At 38.8% G+C, this 20,390-nt stretch overlaps 1 protein-coding gene across 6 annotated transcripts in view; it reads right to left on the bottom strand.

Moving 5' to 3' along the window:
- Positions 1 to 20,390, bottom strand: part of L3MBTL3 (L3MBTL histone methyl-lysine binding protein 3) — a 78,323-nt gene that overhangs the window by 45,480 nt on the left and 12,453 nt on the right. For all 6 annotated transcript variants that reach the window (XM_054280179.1, XM_054280182.1, XM_054280181.1 and 3 more), the window contains exons 3-8: positions 10,145 to 10,256; positions 7,810 to 7,969; positions 6,691 to 6,829; positions 5,298 to 5,382; positions 3,062 to 3,153; positions 478 to 582 (exon numbers count right to left, since the gene is read on the bottom strand). In XM_054280179.1, coding sequence (XP_054136154.1) covers positions 478 to 582; positions 3,062 to 3,153; positions 5,298 to 5,382; positions 6,691 to 6,829; positions 7,810 to 7,969; positions 10,145 to 10,256 — 693 coding nt within the window. The remainder of the gene's footprint in view (positions 1 to 477; positions 583 to 3,061; positions 3,154 to 5,297; positions 5,383 to 6,690; positions 6,830 to 7,809; positions 7,970 to 10,144; positions 10,257 to 20,390) is intronic.

Raw genomic sequence — 20,390 nt, forward strand, 5'->3', positions numbered from 1 at the left:
ATATTTTATGTTAACTTGCACAGGTTGCCAATACAGGCAGTTTCTGTGGCCACCAGCGTGAGAAAGTTGTAGCACAACAGCAACATGAGAAACTTTTAGGTATTTGTACCAGTGAATGGAGGAACTGCAAATACTATCAAACCTCTATAAAACTGCTGTGTATCAGTTGTCATGTTTGTTTTCTATTTATTTTTCCTTTTAAATACAAACTACAGGATTACAGATAAAACCACATATTATCCAACTAGTCTAACACTGTTTTCTGTACCTGTGTATGTTAAATATATGTACTGCTGCATTGACACTGAATATATTCTTTACATGCCTATCAGGCAGAAATAAGACAGCATTCTTAATTTAAAAACCATCTTCCTACATGTAGTTTCTGTCTGCCTGTTAGGTAAGAGTGAGGGTTTTCAGCTGCTGCTGTTTCATTTCAGACTCTGCCACAACCCAGCACTGTGGCTGCTTCCTTACCTCAGCCACTGTGAGAACACAGTAGATGGACTGGTGCTCAGGATCCACACCCTCCAGCTTCATCCCTACCTTGAATCCATTCTTGTTGTATGGGAAAGACTGATACTGCAATGGAAAAGAACAGTTTCAATACTTCTGACAGTATACCAGAGAAAGACACAATATCTTTATAAGGAATAGAGCAATCATTATTTATTATTCATGATTCTGAAAGAACTAATAAATCATTTCATGTTTTGTGCTTTCAAAAACGTGGAGAGGGAAAAGGAAGTTGATGATTGTTTGAAAAACATAATGACTTGAAACTTGAGAGTATGTAAGAAAATTAGGAAGAATTAGCAAAAGAGTCAAGGGAAAGATGACACCATTTGTCTTCAACTTTTTTCACTAATTGACAGTAAAATATCTTAGCAATTTAATTATTCAATTTTCACACTGCACAGTGACACCTTCCTGGTGGACATAATTCCTGTAATAATCACAACAATGACTCTGTTTTGCCTTTTTGGTTCCACATCTCAGACCATGAAAGATGAACTGAAAGGCAGAAATATTGAACACTGTTTGTATGTAGAGATGGCCTATTTGCTGTCCTTTATATGCTGAGTCCACACTATGTAGTCTTCCAGGAGAACTTCTACATCACAGGAAGATGACTACCCTTACATCACATTACAATGAACCCAGAAGAATATCTGTCAAAAAACAGAAAGTGAAAATGAGGCTAAGCAGGATGGATCAACCACCTTTTCAACCAGCAGGCATCATCATCCCTCTGGTAAACAGGATGGAAGGTAGCAGATATTTAGGTTAAATTGGAGGAAATACCAGAAAAATAAGTAACCAAAACTGAAGACAGCCTTCCACAGGTTAGAAAATTCACAGTTAGTTTTATGTTACAGAGAAAAACACAGGAAAAACATCTTCAATGTTCCCTTTTCCTTCTGTTTCAGTCCAGGAGACACATGTTCCTGAGTCAACTGCAGTACTCTGCAGCGAAAGGGAAGAGAAGGGTACCAAGGGAGATACTCAGAGAGGTATCACCTACTTGGAAGGAAGGGAAACCTTGTGAGACACAGCTTAGGAATCACTCTAAGGTCTAAGGAAATGGCAAGGACCCTCCATCATCCTGACCATTCCTAACTAAGGGTATGAAACAACCCAGTGAAAAGTACTGCTTCTGAAATGGTAAAATAGAAAGAAAAAAAGTAATTCTCAAAATCCAAACGGAAATCAAGGATTCACGATTGATTGTGATGTTTGGTTTGGGCTTTTTTTTAACTTATCTGTTTTTGTGGCTTGCTTGTTCATCTGTAAAATGGAGAAAAATTACCTGGCCAGTTCTGAGTGTTATTAAGAATTCTCTTTCTGCTACAGGCTTTAAATACTGCACACTAAATCAAGCATTACCCAGGGGCTAAAAACTTCGAAAGAAAATACTAAATTACATGCAATGGATGAGAAAGGTACAATGAGAAGGAAACATCACATAACTCCAGACTTTAGCACCATGTGCTGTGCCCTGCAAAACCTTTGTACTGCTTCAGCATTTCATGGACCTTCAGAGAGGCAGAGCAATGCTTTGTAAATCTACCTTCCCACCAGGGCACTCTTTAGATTGTTTTCTTGCTAATTTTTGAACCAGTATATAGCACTATCTTCACAACTGAAGACAGTCAGGGGACTGTTGTTCTTGCATCTACAAATCTATGGATTCTGTAAACCTAAATCCCAGTTCTTCACTTTTCTCGCTCAATAGCAACTAAAACACCCATTAAAGACCAGCATCACATGGCATGTGTAAATTGAAAACTAATTCCCACAGAGAAGATTTAATAGCTGAAGTATGAAGCACACAGAAATAAATGGATGCAAGAAACAGAAAAGTAAGACCAGAATTATCAGAAAAAAGCAACATATAGCAGGAGTACAGCAGCTGAGACATGTTCACATGTTTCACCAGCTTTTGCAAGGGAAGATAACAGCACAGAAATCTTGTGGATTTGGATACAGAGCTCTCTTCCAAGCAAGAGAGGTGGCACTAATGAAAGTACTGAAATGACAAAGCAGAGCAGGCAAAGGACAAGCAGGACATGATGATGTGACATCCAATCAGATGACAGGCAAAAGGAGAACAAGACAAAGTAGTATCTGATGTAGTAACAAAATATAATGTCAGCAGAAGCTGAAGAAAAGACAGGTAATATAATCAAAGCAACAAGACAAAAGATGACCTTTGTACCACCTTTCTAAACATATTTAAAGAAAATTATATGGCATGAAAAAGTGTGGGTATGTGTCACATTTTTTAGCTTCAGAGACTAGAAGGAATGGCTAAAACAGCAGATTTTGGAAGAGCATCTGCTTTCTGCAGTCTGGTTTGACAGCATTCATCTACAACAACAGAATTCTCTGAAAAAACAGAGAGAGATAATTGCTTTCATAATTGCTGATGGACACAGTATTATTTTCATCATGCAGGTTTTCCAGAGAAAAGAATAAAATCTTCAAATTATTTTTTGTTTATTGATTTCCTAGGAATTTCATGATCTTAGGTGGTTGACTTAAATTTCAAAGGTCATACCTCCTTAAAAAGCTTAGTAGGCACTGCAATGGCCCTTTCTTCCTCCAGATAGGATGCCCAACACCATGCTTGCCTTCCTTTAGAGGGTACAGCTACAAAGAAGCATAAAACAGGGAAATAATTCTGTAACTGTTAATGTCTCAAGAAAAAAAAAATCCACAACACAAGTTCATAATATTCTTGAATTTACATTTTATGAAATGCACTCATGGTGATGTTCAGAACTTATTTCAGAAAAAGAAGCTCTGTAGGCTGAAAGGCACCAGGAACATGAAGGTTCCTGGTTTGTCCAGAAACAGTTCCAGCAGCTCAAACCTTGATTAATAACAAGAAAAACCTCCTTCAGGTGACAAGAACAGCTTACAAAGTCTTGCTCCAACATGTTTTTCCTATTGCTCCTAAGAAGCATTAAGATACACAATTTGCAAATGTGTAAAAAGATGAGTTCAAATCACAAAATAGCTCAGTATTTTAAGGGGTTTCTTTTTCCCCCATGTCCTTCTTTAACTGGAAAGCCTTTTCAAGTGGATACTGCTCATAGTAAGTTTTTTAATCAGGCTTGAAAGACTCCACTCTTTAACAGTATTCAGACTGTTTCTCACCTACTCCATCACTTTGTAGTTTGATGGTTTTGGGTAGAAAGGCAGTGATTTAACAGTATTTTCTGCAAATCTTCAGAACTGTCACCAGAGCTTCTTTTCCTCAGGATGTCATTAGCATATGAGAGAAACCTCCAGTTTCAGGTTTGTTCACACAGTGTGAACACTTGCACAGTAATTGCAATACTGCTTACAGTCCATTTTAATGATGGCTACAGTCACACAGTTTTCAGGCCTCGAAAATAAGGCACTACCTGCACAATAGCAATAGCCAGGAACTTCAAGAACAGATGGCCATGTATGTATCTACTTTCACACACCTCTACTCTGCTCTACTGATCTCCACCTAAAATGCCTCCTCTGCACAGGCAGCTTAGCATTTCAGACCATAAGCTCACACTGTCAGAAGGATTCATCACAGTCCACACTGTGATTCCGGCTTGATCCAGATTGTGGGCTACTCACAGGAAAAATAAATCCTTTAACTAACAGTCTGGCTTAGCATTTTTATGATTAAAACATGAACCATAACAATAGTAATGCCAAACTCTCCTGAAGAAAGCTTACAATAATGTAACCAAAAGATAATAAATTTCAGAGTGATAGTAATCGCTTAACACTATTAGACCACATTAATTTTATTTGGGATTTACCCAGTTTTCATCTATTCCATTAAAAAAATTAATTGCACTTGGTTCTGAATACAAATTGGTCTTTGGTACTAGTTTATACTTTTATACTGATGTTTTCCCAAATAAAAATTTAAAAAAAACCTAACAGAAGAAATTTGTAAATCATTCTGTCAGTGGGCAGCAGTGATTTCCACAAAGCATCAGCTCGGTCCCTGGGTCTCACACACTTCTTATTTCTTCAGCCTTAGAAGCAACTGTAAACATTTCAGACATGATTCTGTTTTGGGAGGGGGATCTTTCATAAAATGTATTGTTGCATCTAGTTCATCTGCCTGGTGTACATCAGAGCTAACTGGAGTTCTGTGTTGATTAGTGGCCTGGCAACCTCTGTTAATGTCTCCCCATCTACCATAAGAAGCACTCTGGAGGGCAAGATGTAGGTCTGTGGTTGGTGTACCACTGAGGTATAATAGCAGCTGATTCCCCCATTCTTCCTAAAACTATCTATCATACAAATAGCTTGAAAGAACAGCACTCATTTAAAATATGTTTTATTATGTTGCTTGATGCAGTATATGTCCCTTTGGATTGATTATAGCAATTATTCCTAAACAGTTCCATAAACGTGTCTATTTCCAGTACATAATGAAGATGCAAAATTGATCCCCAAGGAAACAAAAGTAAACTTTCACTTCTGCTTGATACATGTCTTTCAGCATCTGGGAACTCAATGGAGCTGATTCCCTCTAATACTGGCACTATTTAGAGGGAGGAAAAGAAAAAACCTAAAATGCACATTAGTTGCATTTACACTCACCAGATCCTCCCTCATGCTGCCTTAAAATTTAATTGCCGCAAATAACACTGTCACTGTCTTTTTACAGTAAAGAAAAAAATTCAATAGGGAATATAAATTTTGTGAAACAATCCTGGCAATCCACAATAAGATATGGCTATTACCTGAAGAATTGATGGTTGAGATTTTTGTTCCATAATATAACTTACTTTGTTTCAAAACTGTTATGTCCCCTTTTCTTTTTCTCCTGGCTCTCTGTGAGACTCTCAAAATCCTTCCTTCAGGTTTGTCCTCCTAAATTAGAAAGAGAAAAAAAATTAGTACAGTAACCTCATTAGCTTAGAAGTCTAGTATGATAAAAGTTGAGATACCGAAGTTTAAACTGTGACTTCATTTAAATGGCTATTGACCCAGCTCCCTCCCACCTCAAACAAACATGCAGATGTCTCATAGAAGCAAAGTGAGCCATCAGCGACAAATCACAGCAAACACAGTGAAAGTGGCAGGCAGAAGGGCTCTCACCACTTGGCACTCAGCCAGCCAGCCTTGCCTGACCCAGAGACCACGAAGCCTTCAGCAGACCCCGCTGAGACACTGATAAATAACAGCATCTTTGACATCTTCATGCCTCCAAAATAATTTAAAAGAAAACCTCACACAGTTTTAATCTGTTTTTTTTCCCCAAATGTTCAATTGCTTTATTAAATACAAAATGACACTGTGATTCTTTCAATTTTTTTCATTGTTTTTGTATTAATAGTTTTGTGAGCATCTGACCAGATAAGCAGAGTAAGTACTCATCTGGGAGGGCAGATGCATGGAGACAAAGAAGGTATCCCCTGACTTTTGCCTAAAATACTGCTATACAGAGAGCTGCAAATTCCCTCCTGACAACTCTAAGTGTCTTCATCCTTTTGACAATTCTGTAGTTGCAGAATCTACCGTTCTCCCTGAAAACTGTGCTACCCCCAGGAGTGTGACAGCTATTAGGAAGAAAACACATACTACAAGAAAGAAGCATTATGGGAAGGTACTGTGGGGTAAGTTTTTTTCTAAAATTAAGAATAAATCCAAAAGGAAAAGAAAACAAAAGGTGCCCCAAAGCAAATTACACTGCCACACAAAAGCAGAACAAATTTTGGGATACGATTTTAAAAGGCAAATTACACAAAGAAAATCCAAAGTATTCCCTTCTTAACTGTAGTATAGCTTTCTTTGTAAATAAATTAGTGCTCTATAGTTATTTATTCATGTGTAGAATGACAAAGTAACAGGGTTGTTGGAAAATAGGTACTCCTGTTTTTCCATGCTGAAGACATGGCAAGTAAACATTAGCATCATTTTTCCTTTGAATTCTTTTTGTTCTGTTCTTAAAAAAGCAGGGAAAAGAGACCAAAACTAGCTTTTATCAATTCATTGTCAATAATTACAATTTACTGCTGAGGCATAATTAAATTGGCAAATGAAACAACCACTTATTGTGGCTCTGACAGAGTGATGAAGTCTCTCCTCTTTGTGGGCTGATGGAGCTACTGACATTGCAACACAAGGCAAAACTCCCACCCAAATACTTGCAGGAATGGGTTTATGATGCATACTAACAATTTCATCTGGATTCTCCTTCTTCTCCCCATTATCCCTTGACTCTTCTTTGAGAGGTACTTTTGCTTTTCTTTTCCGAATGCCTTTAGAATCATCTTCCCCATTGCATTCCATGCTGGGATTTTCCTCCTTTGGTTCTCTATCACAGAAGTAACACAATGACACAAAGCCAATATTATTTCACTTCTCGTATTCATAAAACAAGTAAAAAAGCAAGTAAATGTGGGGGTCCCATAGTATTACACCGAATATATTCTTAGAAATACTACTGAAAATGAAGTCTGTCAAAAGAATTATTCTGAGAGACACACAATAGCAACTGTAAGAGGAAAGCTGTCAGCTTCTGCTGAACAAGTTTTACATGTTTTAAACAGTGTGTCTTTTTTCATGTACCATCAAGTCTCCCGGAGAAGCAAACTGTGAAATGTTTAGGACTGCAGGGCAGTTTAGAGAGAGGAAGGCAAAGGTAATTGTTAAGTCTGACAAATCCAATTGGAGAAAGCTTGTATGTGACTGTACAAATTGCTAAACAAGAAATCAGCACAGAAAACTTTGAAGCAATTAGCTAAAATGAAGGAAAACGTACAAAACCATAAATGTTTAAAACTGCCATAATCTAGCAATATGCAATACAGAATGGACTAACACAAACATGCTTTTATGATGAGATGAAATGCACTAACTGAAAAAGAGGAGCTGAGAAACTGCAGTATGCTCATGTTTTCACTCACTGTCAACTATAAAACAGCTCTTGCACTTAATTATAATTAACTTACCACCCCAACCATCTCATTACTGATTATCTTAATTCCAATGACTGAAACAGGGTGGGAGTCTGACACTGATTCATGCATCCCATAGACTGTTTTACTGCTTGCATCTGACAGCAGAACACAGCACACTGAGTAAAAAAGACTGCCTTCAATGTCAGTGTTAGACAAAACCAAATGTTGTTAAGGCATTTACACAAAAAAACAGTGAAAGAACATTATAAACCAATGGTGACACTGAAACTTGTCTGCTTAATACCTCCCTCTGCCCCATCATGAACATTTTATCCCACCACTTCACTCTCATGCTGCCAAATTCTTTGCTTCTATGCTTTGTTATAGTACCTACTTGTTTTTTACTTGCTGGGCACATTTCTGGCTGCAAAATTTCCCTTCAGGAACAAATTCTTCTATGGTACCATAGCGGTAACAGTTTTCACAGAAAACAAGTCCATCCACTTTTGCAGTTTCCTTCAACCTTGTGGGGATCCCTGTCTTTTCTGAAAAGGCTGCACAATGACAAAAGTTAACTTCACTTAGGCAGAGGTGATACATTCCCAAATATCCTTAGCAGGCCTTGCCAAGCAAACAGAAAAACATCAGCCACACCACTCTTGTCAGAATGAAGAACTAGGAATTAGTGTTTGTATGAGGTCCAGATTGCTGACAAGCAAGTCAGGTTTTCACACTGCAACAGGAGAGAGGAACCCACTGTTCTATGGTTCTGTCACAGCTTGATGTGGCTGCTTGTGGAAGGACTGAATTTTGTGACAGGCACTGACTGCTCACAGAGTCATCACTGTTTAGAATCCATGACCTCATTTCTTGCTGATATGCCTATACCTAAATTTGGGAGAAAAGGGCTGGGGCGAGTTATCTTTTCATTAGTCGAAATTATTTCTGGAAGCAAACTGCTGACTACGCTCTGCAGTCTCTAGCAGCAGCTACTGCTCAACCTGCCTGGGGTCCACCAGAAGTGAAACATCACTCACCCTGTAACAAAGCAATCTTCAAATACCAAGTTACTCACTGATCCTAAGCTGCAATTTCCCCACAACAGGCATAGAGCCTAGGAGAAGCTATATGCAGGAGAGAGTGCAGTTACTTTCCCCCACAAGCAAGTATGAAGCACTGTCAAGTACTCCAGCCTCTAGAGGAGGTTGCTGTCTTTGTACCTCCCCAAAAGGCGAACTTCAAGTCACAGACTATTTATGTTGCTTAAGCACTGTACTGTCTTTGAAAGCAGAGTCAAATGAACTCTTGCACGCAGGCTACCTCCCCCAGAAGAATATATAATGTATGTTATATTTACACACCAGCATCATAAGTGGCTCAAAACAACTATTTATTCTCACAGCAGAAAATTTTAGCAGTGATTTTACTTTTGGGGAGCACTAAATTAATCAAGGATGGTGTAAGGTAGTAGCAGAATGCTTACTCTTTATGTCTGTATGTCCATGAACAGTTCAATTCAGTAGAAACACAAGTTTGTGTTTAGGTTTGTCAGACTGGAGGGGATGCAGCTGTGTGCTTTGTTGTAACTGACCTCTCAGTCTAAGCAGAGAATCTGTTGTGCTACTACACTCTCACAATGATGCTACTCTCATCACAGATTTGAAACCTGAATTAACTATCACTGCCCTGCTAGAGAACACACTAACAGTGATCTACAGCTTCAGACCTCAGGGGTCCCAAACCACTTTCCTACCAGTGTAAATGTCCCACATGACAACTGTGAACTAACTGTGAGGGAGCAGCAAAGGAAAGCTCTCACTGACTTCTCATCCTTTAGGGAAGATTATGAAACAAAAATTGTGATGTCTGCTTTTCAAAGGACTTGCAGAATACATATTTTAAAAGAAAGTTGATCAAATGTAATACCAACAAGGAAAAAAACTAGGTGGTTGTAAATAATCACAAAACCAGTTGTGATATTCTCTTTCATGCTACTCCATCATTACTGGAGTCAGTGTAAAAAGATTGCAGCAATTTATGACCATGTAAACCAACTTTCCTTGAACAAAACAGTTGTTTCTTACTTCAGAATTTTAAATGCAGGAAACACTTGATCTGGTAGATAGATACTACAACTCTAAGAATTTCATCATTCAAGATAAACATTAGCTTACTGCAGACTGATTTTAATGCTGCAAAAAAGCATAGTTGTCAGGAGCAAGGCATCTGTGGGGGTACACACTGCACATCTAACACTGACATGGGTGGTGGCAGCTGTGCTGACCATACCAAGGCAGTTTGCAGTGCACAAATCAACTCTAGGCTGTTAGCAAAGTCCGTGGGCAGTCTGGGAGAACCAGCTCAACAAAAAATTCAATAACTTAAAATTTTAAATTCTCAATAATTAAAAGAAATTTACTATTCTGCAAATTAAATAGAGGGAAAATACCAAATCTAAATTTAGAGAAAATTACTGTAAGGAAAAAAATGTGGCTGTAATTGAACTTCAGATATTTAACAGTGGAATTATTTCCTTTCAACTTGAAATGGATTTATTTTCATACTAATTTACATCCCAAGAAACAGGTTACTTCATCAGACATACTTTGTCCATTAAAGTAAATTGTTTTGGGTTTTTTTTTTTACTTTGGATGCAAGCTTTAAGGAAAGTTGATGCATTAAAGAAACTACAGTCTACCACAGGAAATGTTTGCTCCTTCTTAACTGACCTTCTTGAGCAGTTGGAACCATCCAGGTTGTGGTAGCAGTTGCCTTTTTAACACTTTCCATCTCAGTTTCATCTGTAATTACTTCCAGGGCCCCGAATTCATTGACTCTAAACTGTAAGACAAAAAAAATGGCACAGAGCATAGTAAAAATTTACTGGAAGTCTCCTGAAGTATCTGCTATTCAAAATAGTTTTTACATGGTGTCCTCATCACATTGCCTATTTTCTATGTGTTTCTGCTTATCCCCACGGAATTCAAAACAAGCCGTTCTTGTTTTGATCAAGCCAAATGTGCATTCATTTTGATATCTATAAATATTAATTTGCAATAGATACTGATACAGATGCCTCCAATATCTAACTTACACACACATATTAAAAAAAAAAACAGTAACAGAAACATATGTTTTTCACTGCCAGCAAAATAACACACTCCAGACACCGAGTATTCTTTCTGAGGACAAGGGAGCTGAATGAACACCACACACCAAATGCTTCACAGAGTACAGAAATTTCAGCATCCCCTGAAAACACAGCACTTCTCCACTAAAAAGCACACATAAACAAACATCTCAAGGCAGTTTATGAGGTGTTTAATTACACGCTGAATGTGATATTACTGTCAGCCAGACGCGCGGCTCAACAATGCCCCACATGCTGTGCTTACACTGGAGCACTGCGAGTTGTAGCTGTCCTGCTGCCAGAAGAAAAGTTTCTTCCCAATGCTGTAGTGATTACAGCACTAACTACCACATGAAAATAATTCTGCTTCCCAGTCACTGCGTGGTTTGCAGGCCCAGCTGGTGACCTGGGTTTAGCCCAAGGCAGAGTTCTGCCCCTGACGCCTGCTCTGAGCAGTGAAGGGGTGCCTCTGCCACAGAGAGCAGGTCTTTATCAGTGTGGTGCTCCTAGCTTTCTACAGGGAAAATTACATCTGAGAGAGTCCTTCAAAGCTCCCTGGCATCCACCAGAGAGGATATTCCTTCAAGGCCATAGCATGAAGCCTAGTTCTCTTTCTCTGGTCAGGCTCCTTTACCTTGGGAAAATGAGAATGGGAACAATTGCCTGGCACTATGCTGACCCTTTCTGTGCCTCCAGAGGCTGTTGAACACATCTCACCCCCTCACTTTGGACCCTGCCATGTACAGTACTGAAAATAAGTCATTCCGGCTGCAAGCAAAGGTGACCCCCATTTACACACACATATAAAGTATGCTTTCATTAATACAGTCCTTCCAGTCCTAAGGAATGTGAACGGCTAAGAAATAAGCTGGGGGGAAGGAAAGAAAGAAGAGGCCCTCACAGAGTCATAAGATGTCTGGAGCTAAGATTTTTGCTTGCTATCAGCTGTGCTCACAACAGATATGAAAGCATGGACAAACTGCTGATAAATCCATCTGGACTGAAACACCATGAGCTCAACTTTGAAAGGCAACCAAATGCACTAAACACCACGTGCTGATGCTTCAGTTTGGGGAGAGACATTCATGCTGTTCCAACCACAGAAAAGCAGTAGAGTTACTATTCAGAAGAGTCTTACAGCTGACTTACACACTCAGTCTAGTTCCTATTTTGGCTAAGCTCATTTTTGCTATTTGTGCTTTGCTGCCTCTGCAACAGGTGGATGTCAGAGGGAAAACCTTCCTTGCTTTCAAGAGCTCCAACTCTGCAAGAGCTGTCTCACAGGAGGCAAGCTGTGAACATGAGCCAAGACACCTGCAGGTTGCTGCAGCCTACCAGCAGGCTGGGCACAGGGAGGTGACTGAGCAGCTCTTTGAAACACTCTCCCACACCTTCGTACAGTGTCAGCTGGAACACCCAGGCACCAAAGGTATTTCTGAGCAGTCCTGGGACACCTAAATCCCTGGGATGTGTCTGCAGGGTTCAATCAATGGCCAGCCCTGACACCACACACATGTTCCTCCTCCACTGGGACCTGCTGTGGAATGCAATGACATGCCCCCAGGCAGTGCAGTGACCTGCCAGCCCTTCTGGCTCCAAACAATGGAAGACAGATGACTGCAGGGAAGGCAGCTCCCAGCCTCTCTTTCCCTGGAGGCTGTTAACAGCAGCAAGAGCTGAACCATTAAAGAAAAGCTCCCCAAGGAGCTCCTCAAAGCCAGGCAACCACGCTAAGATGGTCTCAGTGATGGGGAGTGACAGCTTGCCACTGCCTTAGCAGGCAGGAGGGCACAACAGCTCAACTGGGCACTGCCTCACTGATCACTGTAACTCCTGGTTTTGCCTGCAGCCTTGCCTTTACCAGTGTCAGAGGCCTCCAGCTCCTGTTTGGAGGCAAACTTGAATTCATGACTGCTCTCACTCCTTATTTCCCCAGCGACAGTGTCAGCACTAATGTATACACCAAGCTCTCTGTGGCTAACCAGAACAACACCTCAGACCTGGGAAATAATACTATGGTTTTAGCTGGGGAGCAAAAGACATGAACAGCTTGTGACAAAGGTTAACTGCTTAAAAACAGGATAAATAGATGTACAAAGCAGCACGCTGCACAAAGTCATCACAGGAGAGGAGCTGCCAGAGCAACATGCCAACTAGTGTATGCCACTGGAAGCATGACAAAAAAGGATCTAGATTAATGGTGGTTTGTGTGCCTATGAAAAAAATTCAACACATTTGTAAGCCTCTTCTACTTAAAGTGTAGGCAACAGAAAACCTAAAAGTAAAGGTTTCATCACAATATTTCCTCCAAGCTAAAATACAGCAAGGGCAGTCCTCCCAGGCACTTCCCTAGGTGTCTTGACATTTTGAAATGTCACAGCAGGTGACAGTGCCAGGCAGCCAACTTCTGAGGATGGATCCACAGCTTTCTGAGAAGTAAAAAGTTGTTTTCAAGTCACAAAACTCCTGAAGTAAATATAGAAATTTGCATTAGATAAAGGGATTTCCCTTCAATCCTCATTGCATCAAACAGTGAAACTCCCCTTGATGGAAACAAAGGCCATTACCAAGCACTTAACAAACAGACCGATTTTTGTCACTAAAATGTTTTTAAGTGAATAAATCATAAGGCTTATTGTGTATAAATTCAATCCACTTGACTTTTGTCAAATGCCTGTTGGCAAATTTTAAGTAATCTCTTAAGGTTATTCTCTGTCCCATGCTATGAAGCCAATGGTCTTAAAAGGTCAGACAGCAACAGAGAAGAGAAAGAAACCTCAACAGCTTTCCTGAACAAATTCACATGAAGATAAACAGGAATAAATACAGCATCTGGGTAGGAAACTTAAATTCCAATGTTTCACGTTCAGGCGAGCAATGAGGGCAAAAATATACATGCCCAAGAAACTGCAATTCTTTTAATGCAAACATATTGTAACTGAGTTGGCAGGAAGAGTCCAGCTGCTAACAGGTAAGTAAGTACACAACACAGAACTTACTCAGCTGCCTTGTCTACACTTTCCACAAGGATCAACAACAGTAGCTTCCATTTAAACATCATTAGAGATTCCTTCCACACAGAGCTGAGATACATTTTCACGTTCTCAGGAAATGATGCCTTGATATACTAAAAACTTCAGTTTTATGACTGTTAATTTTATCCCCAGGAAAATTTTAATATTCATTCAAGAGATAATGAACATACTGAGGGAATCCAAGGCTTAAATAAATAATAATCAAACATTATCAATACTTTCTGAACCATTTATGTCCGTCTACACGCTAAGTTTTTCTACTGGGATGAAAATGACTCTTAATAAACATTTTCAAAAAAATTAAAATTGTATGAAAATTTACACAGGACTGAAACAAGTATCATAAACCACTGATATGAAGCCTTTGTCTACTACAAGCAATAGTGTCACACAAAGTATTTCATAAATGTTTCAGAAGAAGGCAGGTTTTCTGTTAGCAGTGCACTGAAAGTCCTGAATTTCTTTCTTGAAAAAGTTTCTTATATATTTTAATTTCCACATATTCATTGTCAGTTTGTACCTGTTTTTTCTTAAACCACATTAACCTATGGATTACATAGCTGTAGAACCCCAATACGCACTCCCTTGGCATATGATGCAGCCAGGAATTATGTACCCCCTCAAACTCCATTTTATTGTGCTAAGCACATGGTCCCTCCGCTCTTATGAAAATATTCTCCATATTCCTGCTCAGCCTGTCATTCTTTCTGAACCACAGAAATCCCAGGGAACGTGACAAAGCACAACTCCAGTGGGTTTAGAGAATTTCCATTTCTAATGGAAGTTCTTTGCCTTATCCTGCTGGCTGAATTTTATGTATGGCTAATTGAATGCTAAAAGGGCTTTCAGTTCCTTTTCCACATTTCATAAAAGTACTCTTGAGCATTTGTCTCTCTGTGGGATGAACTAAAATCGCAAACAATGCAAAATGTCTATCATATTGTAGATTATTTCTTAAAAACTCAAACCTGTTGGGAACAAATGCATACAATCTAGTTTCAAATTAAGTCCCCACTGTTACATGTGTCCAATTCAGAGCAACACAGATCAAACTATCAGTGTTTGCTGCTATTTGTGCCCTCTTAAGAATGTAAAAGATCTCATCAGCTCCCACAGGTATCCAATCAGAATAAAAGCTGCTATTGTTTTATATATGGTAAAATTATTATTTGGGAGGACCGACACAAAAAAAAAAAAAAAGGATGAGCAATTGAAATGCAAAGGAGAAAAAAAAAAAAAAAAACCAAAACCAAAATCCCCACATATGTTAATGCACAGCTTTAAAATAAATTAGAAAAATCAGCCAACACCACCATCTACTGGGCAAGACAAGGACAAAGAGTTCATTGCAATAAAGACAATTGTTGCTGCATTCTGACAGAACTTCAGCAACAAAACATATCTTGACACCACAACAATGACTGTGGACGCTCTCAGAAGAAATCTGCAAAGTTTTTAATATCCAAAACACAAGTAAACTGAGTAAATGTTCAATACTCTTAATGCCTATGAAGTAGCTAAACTTGAAGTAGCAGAATTCCACAGCAATTTGTCAAGAGGACTGACACCTGGGACTTCAGTGATACAAGAACTACACTCTGATCTCCAGCTAGCAAAAGGTTATCATCATTCTTGATGTTAATCCCCATTTAGTCACAGTGGTTTCAGTGGGACTCCTCAAATAAATCAGAGCTTCCCTGGCATTTTACAGTCTTTTTAAAGTGAAGGAATTGCCTGTCACCATTGAATTGTCCAACCACATCCTGCCACATGCCAAACTATTTATAACATATTACTGAAGTTGAATAAGTTATTAAATGCCAGAGCTTGTCCATTCAACCAGACCCTTCTTCCTTATGTGTGTGATACACTCTTTACATGCACAATCACATACTACTTTTTCCACAGAACCCCTGCCCCAGGCAAGGGCTGAATAGCATTCAGAAAAATGAGGCAGCTGTTGGTATTTTTATACTCTTTCTTCAAGCAGTAAAGCCAGTCTTATTTACTCTACATGGTTTGAAAGCAGAATGACTGTTTATTTTCTTTTTAAAAAACCCCTATGTACAACAAAGAACACATATCTAGAAAAGCTTTAGGCACTCTAGCAATTACTGTTACAATGCAGTGTAAAGTAACTCCTGAAACAAAATCTCTGTTCTCAGCCACTTACAAAAGAAACAACCTCCCTTTGGTAGCTCTTCATCCTTCTGAGCACTCTGCTCCCAGCTTATTTTAAAGCACTCAGTAAGCATGTGACCCCTTACAGTTGCCTGGTCACAAAATTTTGACTCTTTTAGGGATAGAGAATACTGGGGAAATGTGCTGTTTCTGCACCTGCCAATTCTGCTTCTTCACTCATGAGAAAGGATCCTGCCTGCACACTGCTACGCTGCAAGTATGGCAAAAACCAAACTTCAGTGGGATCACAGGGTATCTACACTCCCTAAATCACAGTCAGCAGAAATTAAATTCCTCACCACAACCAAGGGGCAAGGCCAGACCCACTCTCACTGGAAAGATGCTGTCAGCAAGAAAGGCAAGCACTACCACCAGTCTTGGACTGATTTTAAGATGCTTCAGTAACACTGCAATAGGCTAATCCTGAAGTAACAAAGAAGAGAGAACAATTTGCATCCAAAAAGAAAGGGTTTTTTCCTATCTGGGCAGGCACAAGCAGGAAGGAATTGCTATCAAATTATATCCTTCCAAAAATAAAAAATAATAGGAGCATTCTCTCATCACTGCTGAACAGAAAGCTAAGGTACCATCAGAAAACATATTCCTTTAGCAAGAGAGACTGACATTTTCCCAGTATATACCAATACCTCAGTCCTGTCTGCAGTAATGTTTATCTACTTTATTCTTAGACACTCCTCAGGCTCTTCCAAACCCCCTCCCATCCCACTTCAAGCGCTCAAGAATTATCTCAGTACCAGAGGGCTTCCCACTGATTTCTCTACACTGCAAACTCAGCCTGCCTTATTATCTCCACTTGAGTAGGAAATTGCAGCTAAACAGACTTTCTTAAGGTGACACATAAATCAGCAACAGAGCCAGAAGTCAAGGCCTGCCAAGATGACGCTTATTGATCCAGAAGTTGACCTACAAGGCAACCCTGGCTCCGAATTATTTTGGCCAGAGTATTTCTAGATACAAAACACTAATATCTCATGGGAAGCCCAAGCTAGCAAGCAAATAAAAAATGGCTACCTGCCAAAAATTTGGTTCCAGTGAGTTGTTCAGCATTGTGCAGAAAGGCTGCGGTAGAAACAAGCACAGTGCTAAGCGTTCCTGTGTGGGATTTACCTGCAACAGTCACAAAACTATTCCTCTTCCTTCCTGAAACCCTCTGCTCAGTTGTTTGCAAATTTAACAGCATCTACAGCAAATAGCACAGAGGACTTTGTGGTAAAATTTCATGTGATCACTTAAGACTACCATGAATGCACACGAGGGAACCCAAATAAAGATCCGAAGGCAAACCTAAATCCAGCATTTCTTGCTTTTGCAGTTTTAATGATTTTAATAGTGAAATTTCATTTTTTGGTCCTTTTCTTTACCTAAGGTTCACTCATTTTATGACATTGCAAAGTTTTAACCAGAAATCTATGGCAGTGAAGCAGAGCAAGAGCTAATTAATTACAGTAGATTGCAACAGAACAAAGTTAATTTCACGTGGAAAGGACCAGGCCACTGGGTAGATCTGCTGGGGCTCGCACATGGTCAGAGGAAGTCCCCATCTACCTTGTTTTCTGCTCCCTAGGCTACTCCTTACCACCTTCCCTGAAGGGAATCCATCTTCTCTCTGGAGCAGCACCTTCCCAGTGCTGGCAGAGATTTAAACAGTTACCAGTGATGTTTCCCAGGGACACCACTCTCATGGACCCTCCCTGCCTCTCCAGATTCAAAGTGCAGCCCATGCCACCTCGAGAGAACAGGAACAGCGTTGCACTGTAAAAGGACTGCACAAAGTTATCACCCGAGACACCACCCATGTTTCCATAACAGTGTGAGAAAATAAGTTGCTCTAAAATCATTAATTATTCCAGGCAAGCTGGAACACAACTTCAGAACAGGCAGGTGGAAGGATGCACTTTAGTGCCTTGAGCTGCTGCAGCACCCCTGCACTCAGAAACACAGCAATCCAAAACACTCTTACCTTCTTGACAGCACTGCTGGAAATACCAAACATCACTGGTCATTACTCCACCATTCATATCCACTACTCTGTCAGGTTTCCTACAATATTTGCTGCCCAACTTTATTGACAGGTTAATTTCTTCATCATTAAATTTTAATTTTTTTTTCCTTTATGTTCAAGCACAATTTGCAAGCTGGAAATAACCAAAAATTCTGTCCAGGCAGTTTATAACTGCTCACTTTCCAAACACAGCACTAGAAAATGCATTAAGAAGTACTTCATAAACTTCTGTCACTGCAGTAGGAAGTGACTGTAAATTATTACAGCTTTTCCAATTTAATGAGTATATTTAAATCTTGAAGCCATAGTGTTACTGTGTGCACTCAGCACAGAGATTTGAAAAAAAAAGAGAAAAAAAAACGAGAAAAAGAGGAGTGTTTCACATTTACATTCACACCATGCAGAGTAACTGGTAAGCACTGATGTTTTTCAGATGAGCATACATTACTTTGCCTGCCACATAAAGGCATTCTGTAATTTGTAAACTATTTTAAATTCTACTGGAATTCAAGTTTTCTGTTTTATTTAAACATATTGAAAGAACTAATATACAATGCTAAAATTTTTGTTCACAGTCTTCAGTGCATCATACTGTACAATTTTAATTCTCCCTATTCCCTATGTAATTTGAAATTCTAGCATTTTCCACAACTACTCACTACTTATCTGTCACACAGCATGTTCAAAGCAGTGTTCAAGGAGTGTTAACTATTTTTGCTGAAGACTTTTTTAACGAAGTCTGTATAAGAATGTATTTCCACAGCTTTCTCCAACTACATGTGACAAAACCCTGAGAATTAACAGTGCCCAAACTCATAGGAAAATAACATTTTCAGCATTTTACTGGTATAGAAACAGATTCAGGAATAAGAGACTGTGGCATGGCTGAGAACAGAAGCTTGGTATCTGATTTGCTCCCTCATTTTGATTAGACTGGGAAACAACAAAAAGAAATAATCCAAGTATCTATTCCTGATTTAGATGTTCCTCTGTACCATAAGAAAAGTTAGATTTAAGAAATTTAAGAAAACATTGAGAAAAGTTATTTTTAAATGTTTCAAAACCATTTTGCTCTGCTTATAATAGTGTTTTACCAACTTTTCACCATTCAGGAACTCATATTCACAAAAATTAAGTGGTTCTAAAAAGAATGGTTGCTCATATGTACTTGCCTGATAACCCCAGGCTGGATTTTAACGAAGCACACAAGAAAAGAGATTTCTTAAAACATGCATACGTTAAAACAAGCATGACACTTCATCATGCGAGCAGTAAAGACAAGGAAATACTTACTATTTATACAACTAAAAATAAGGACTTCAATTAGGTAACTCCCTAAAATGTTGATATTAAAAAGCAGCATTTCAATATTTTGTATAGGTTTAACTTATTATGCTGATACAATGCAGTTTACCAAATTTGACTGTTCAATCTCCCTGAACATTTTAAGAAGAGAAAAGATTAAACGTGAGAAATTAAGCAATACATTGTCTACAATGGATATTTAAAGTATCGCTTACTATTTGTTTTAAAATGACTCAGATACTCTAATCTATTACCAAGCTGCAAAACTAGAACATTTGTGTTTAAGTATCTTGCTATTATGGGGTTTTCATCAGATTTTTCAAGTGCATTTCAATGTAAATACACAACAATGGTTTGATGCCTTTAGTAGAACAAGTCTATTACAATTTTTGAAAGACACGCACAAGCTTACAATAAGTAACTGCTACGTAAGGTCATTTTCTTTAGGTTCAGGATGCATTGTAAAATACTCTGTGAACAGGAGAGTTCAGGTAAACAATCCTCATTAAACCCATTCTGAGAATTCCACATAAAGCATAACATATCTTCCATGATCACATTTACAACTTCAAGTGATTAGTCACCATTTTAACCATCACTATTTAGAATCAGTCTTGAAATATGAGTTGTTACCATTATCATAAAAGCTTAAAAGTCCTTACTATTTTAACAGCTCAAATTGTTTTTGGTATCTGTGTGAACACCTAGTCTCTCACTGAATCTTGATGTTCCCCGGTACAGTGACCTTCTTGGAATAATTCTGCATTGTTAGAAAATATTTATTCTTTCTTCAGTCAGTCTTAAAATAGCTCCATTTCAATTTCATCCCTTTTAGCCCTTCAACCCCTTGCTTTTGTAGCTAACAAAATGCAAACAAGCAAACAAACCCCCAAATAATGACCCAAAAAGGAGGTGCCTGGCCAATACTCTGTATATTTCACCATTCTGGCTAGACTATTATTGCACCTCTGAATGCACCTCCCCTAGTGCTTGGACCAAAGAAAGAATCTCTGTCCAAAAATCAAACATGTATTTTTCCAAATTATAATAAATAAAATAAAAAAAAAAAAACAAAAAAACCAAAGAAACAAAAAACAACCAAAAAAAAAGCAACCAAAAGAGCAGCCTTAAAATGAAGCTCATGCTTTCCTGAAAAGGACATAGTTAAGAATCATCTATATGATTTCTTGAAGTTACCCTTAGCTACCTCCCAGCTCCTTTCCCTCACTTCTTCCCATGGAAACCTTTCAGTTCCTCTACTCATTAGTGACTAACTTTGCTTCAGTTTTGTACAACATAGG

The sequence above is a fragment of the Melozone crissalis genome, unplaced genomic scaffold (genome assembly GCF_028551555.1).
Source record: "Melozone crissalis strain CALT ecotype California unplaced genomic scaffold, PUWL_Pcris_2 ptg000027l_1, whole genome shotgun sequence".
In the NCBI taxonomy this organism is placed as follows: Eukaryota; Metazoa; Chordata; class Aves; order Passeriformes; family Passerellidae; genus Melozone; species Melozone crissalis.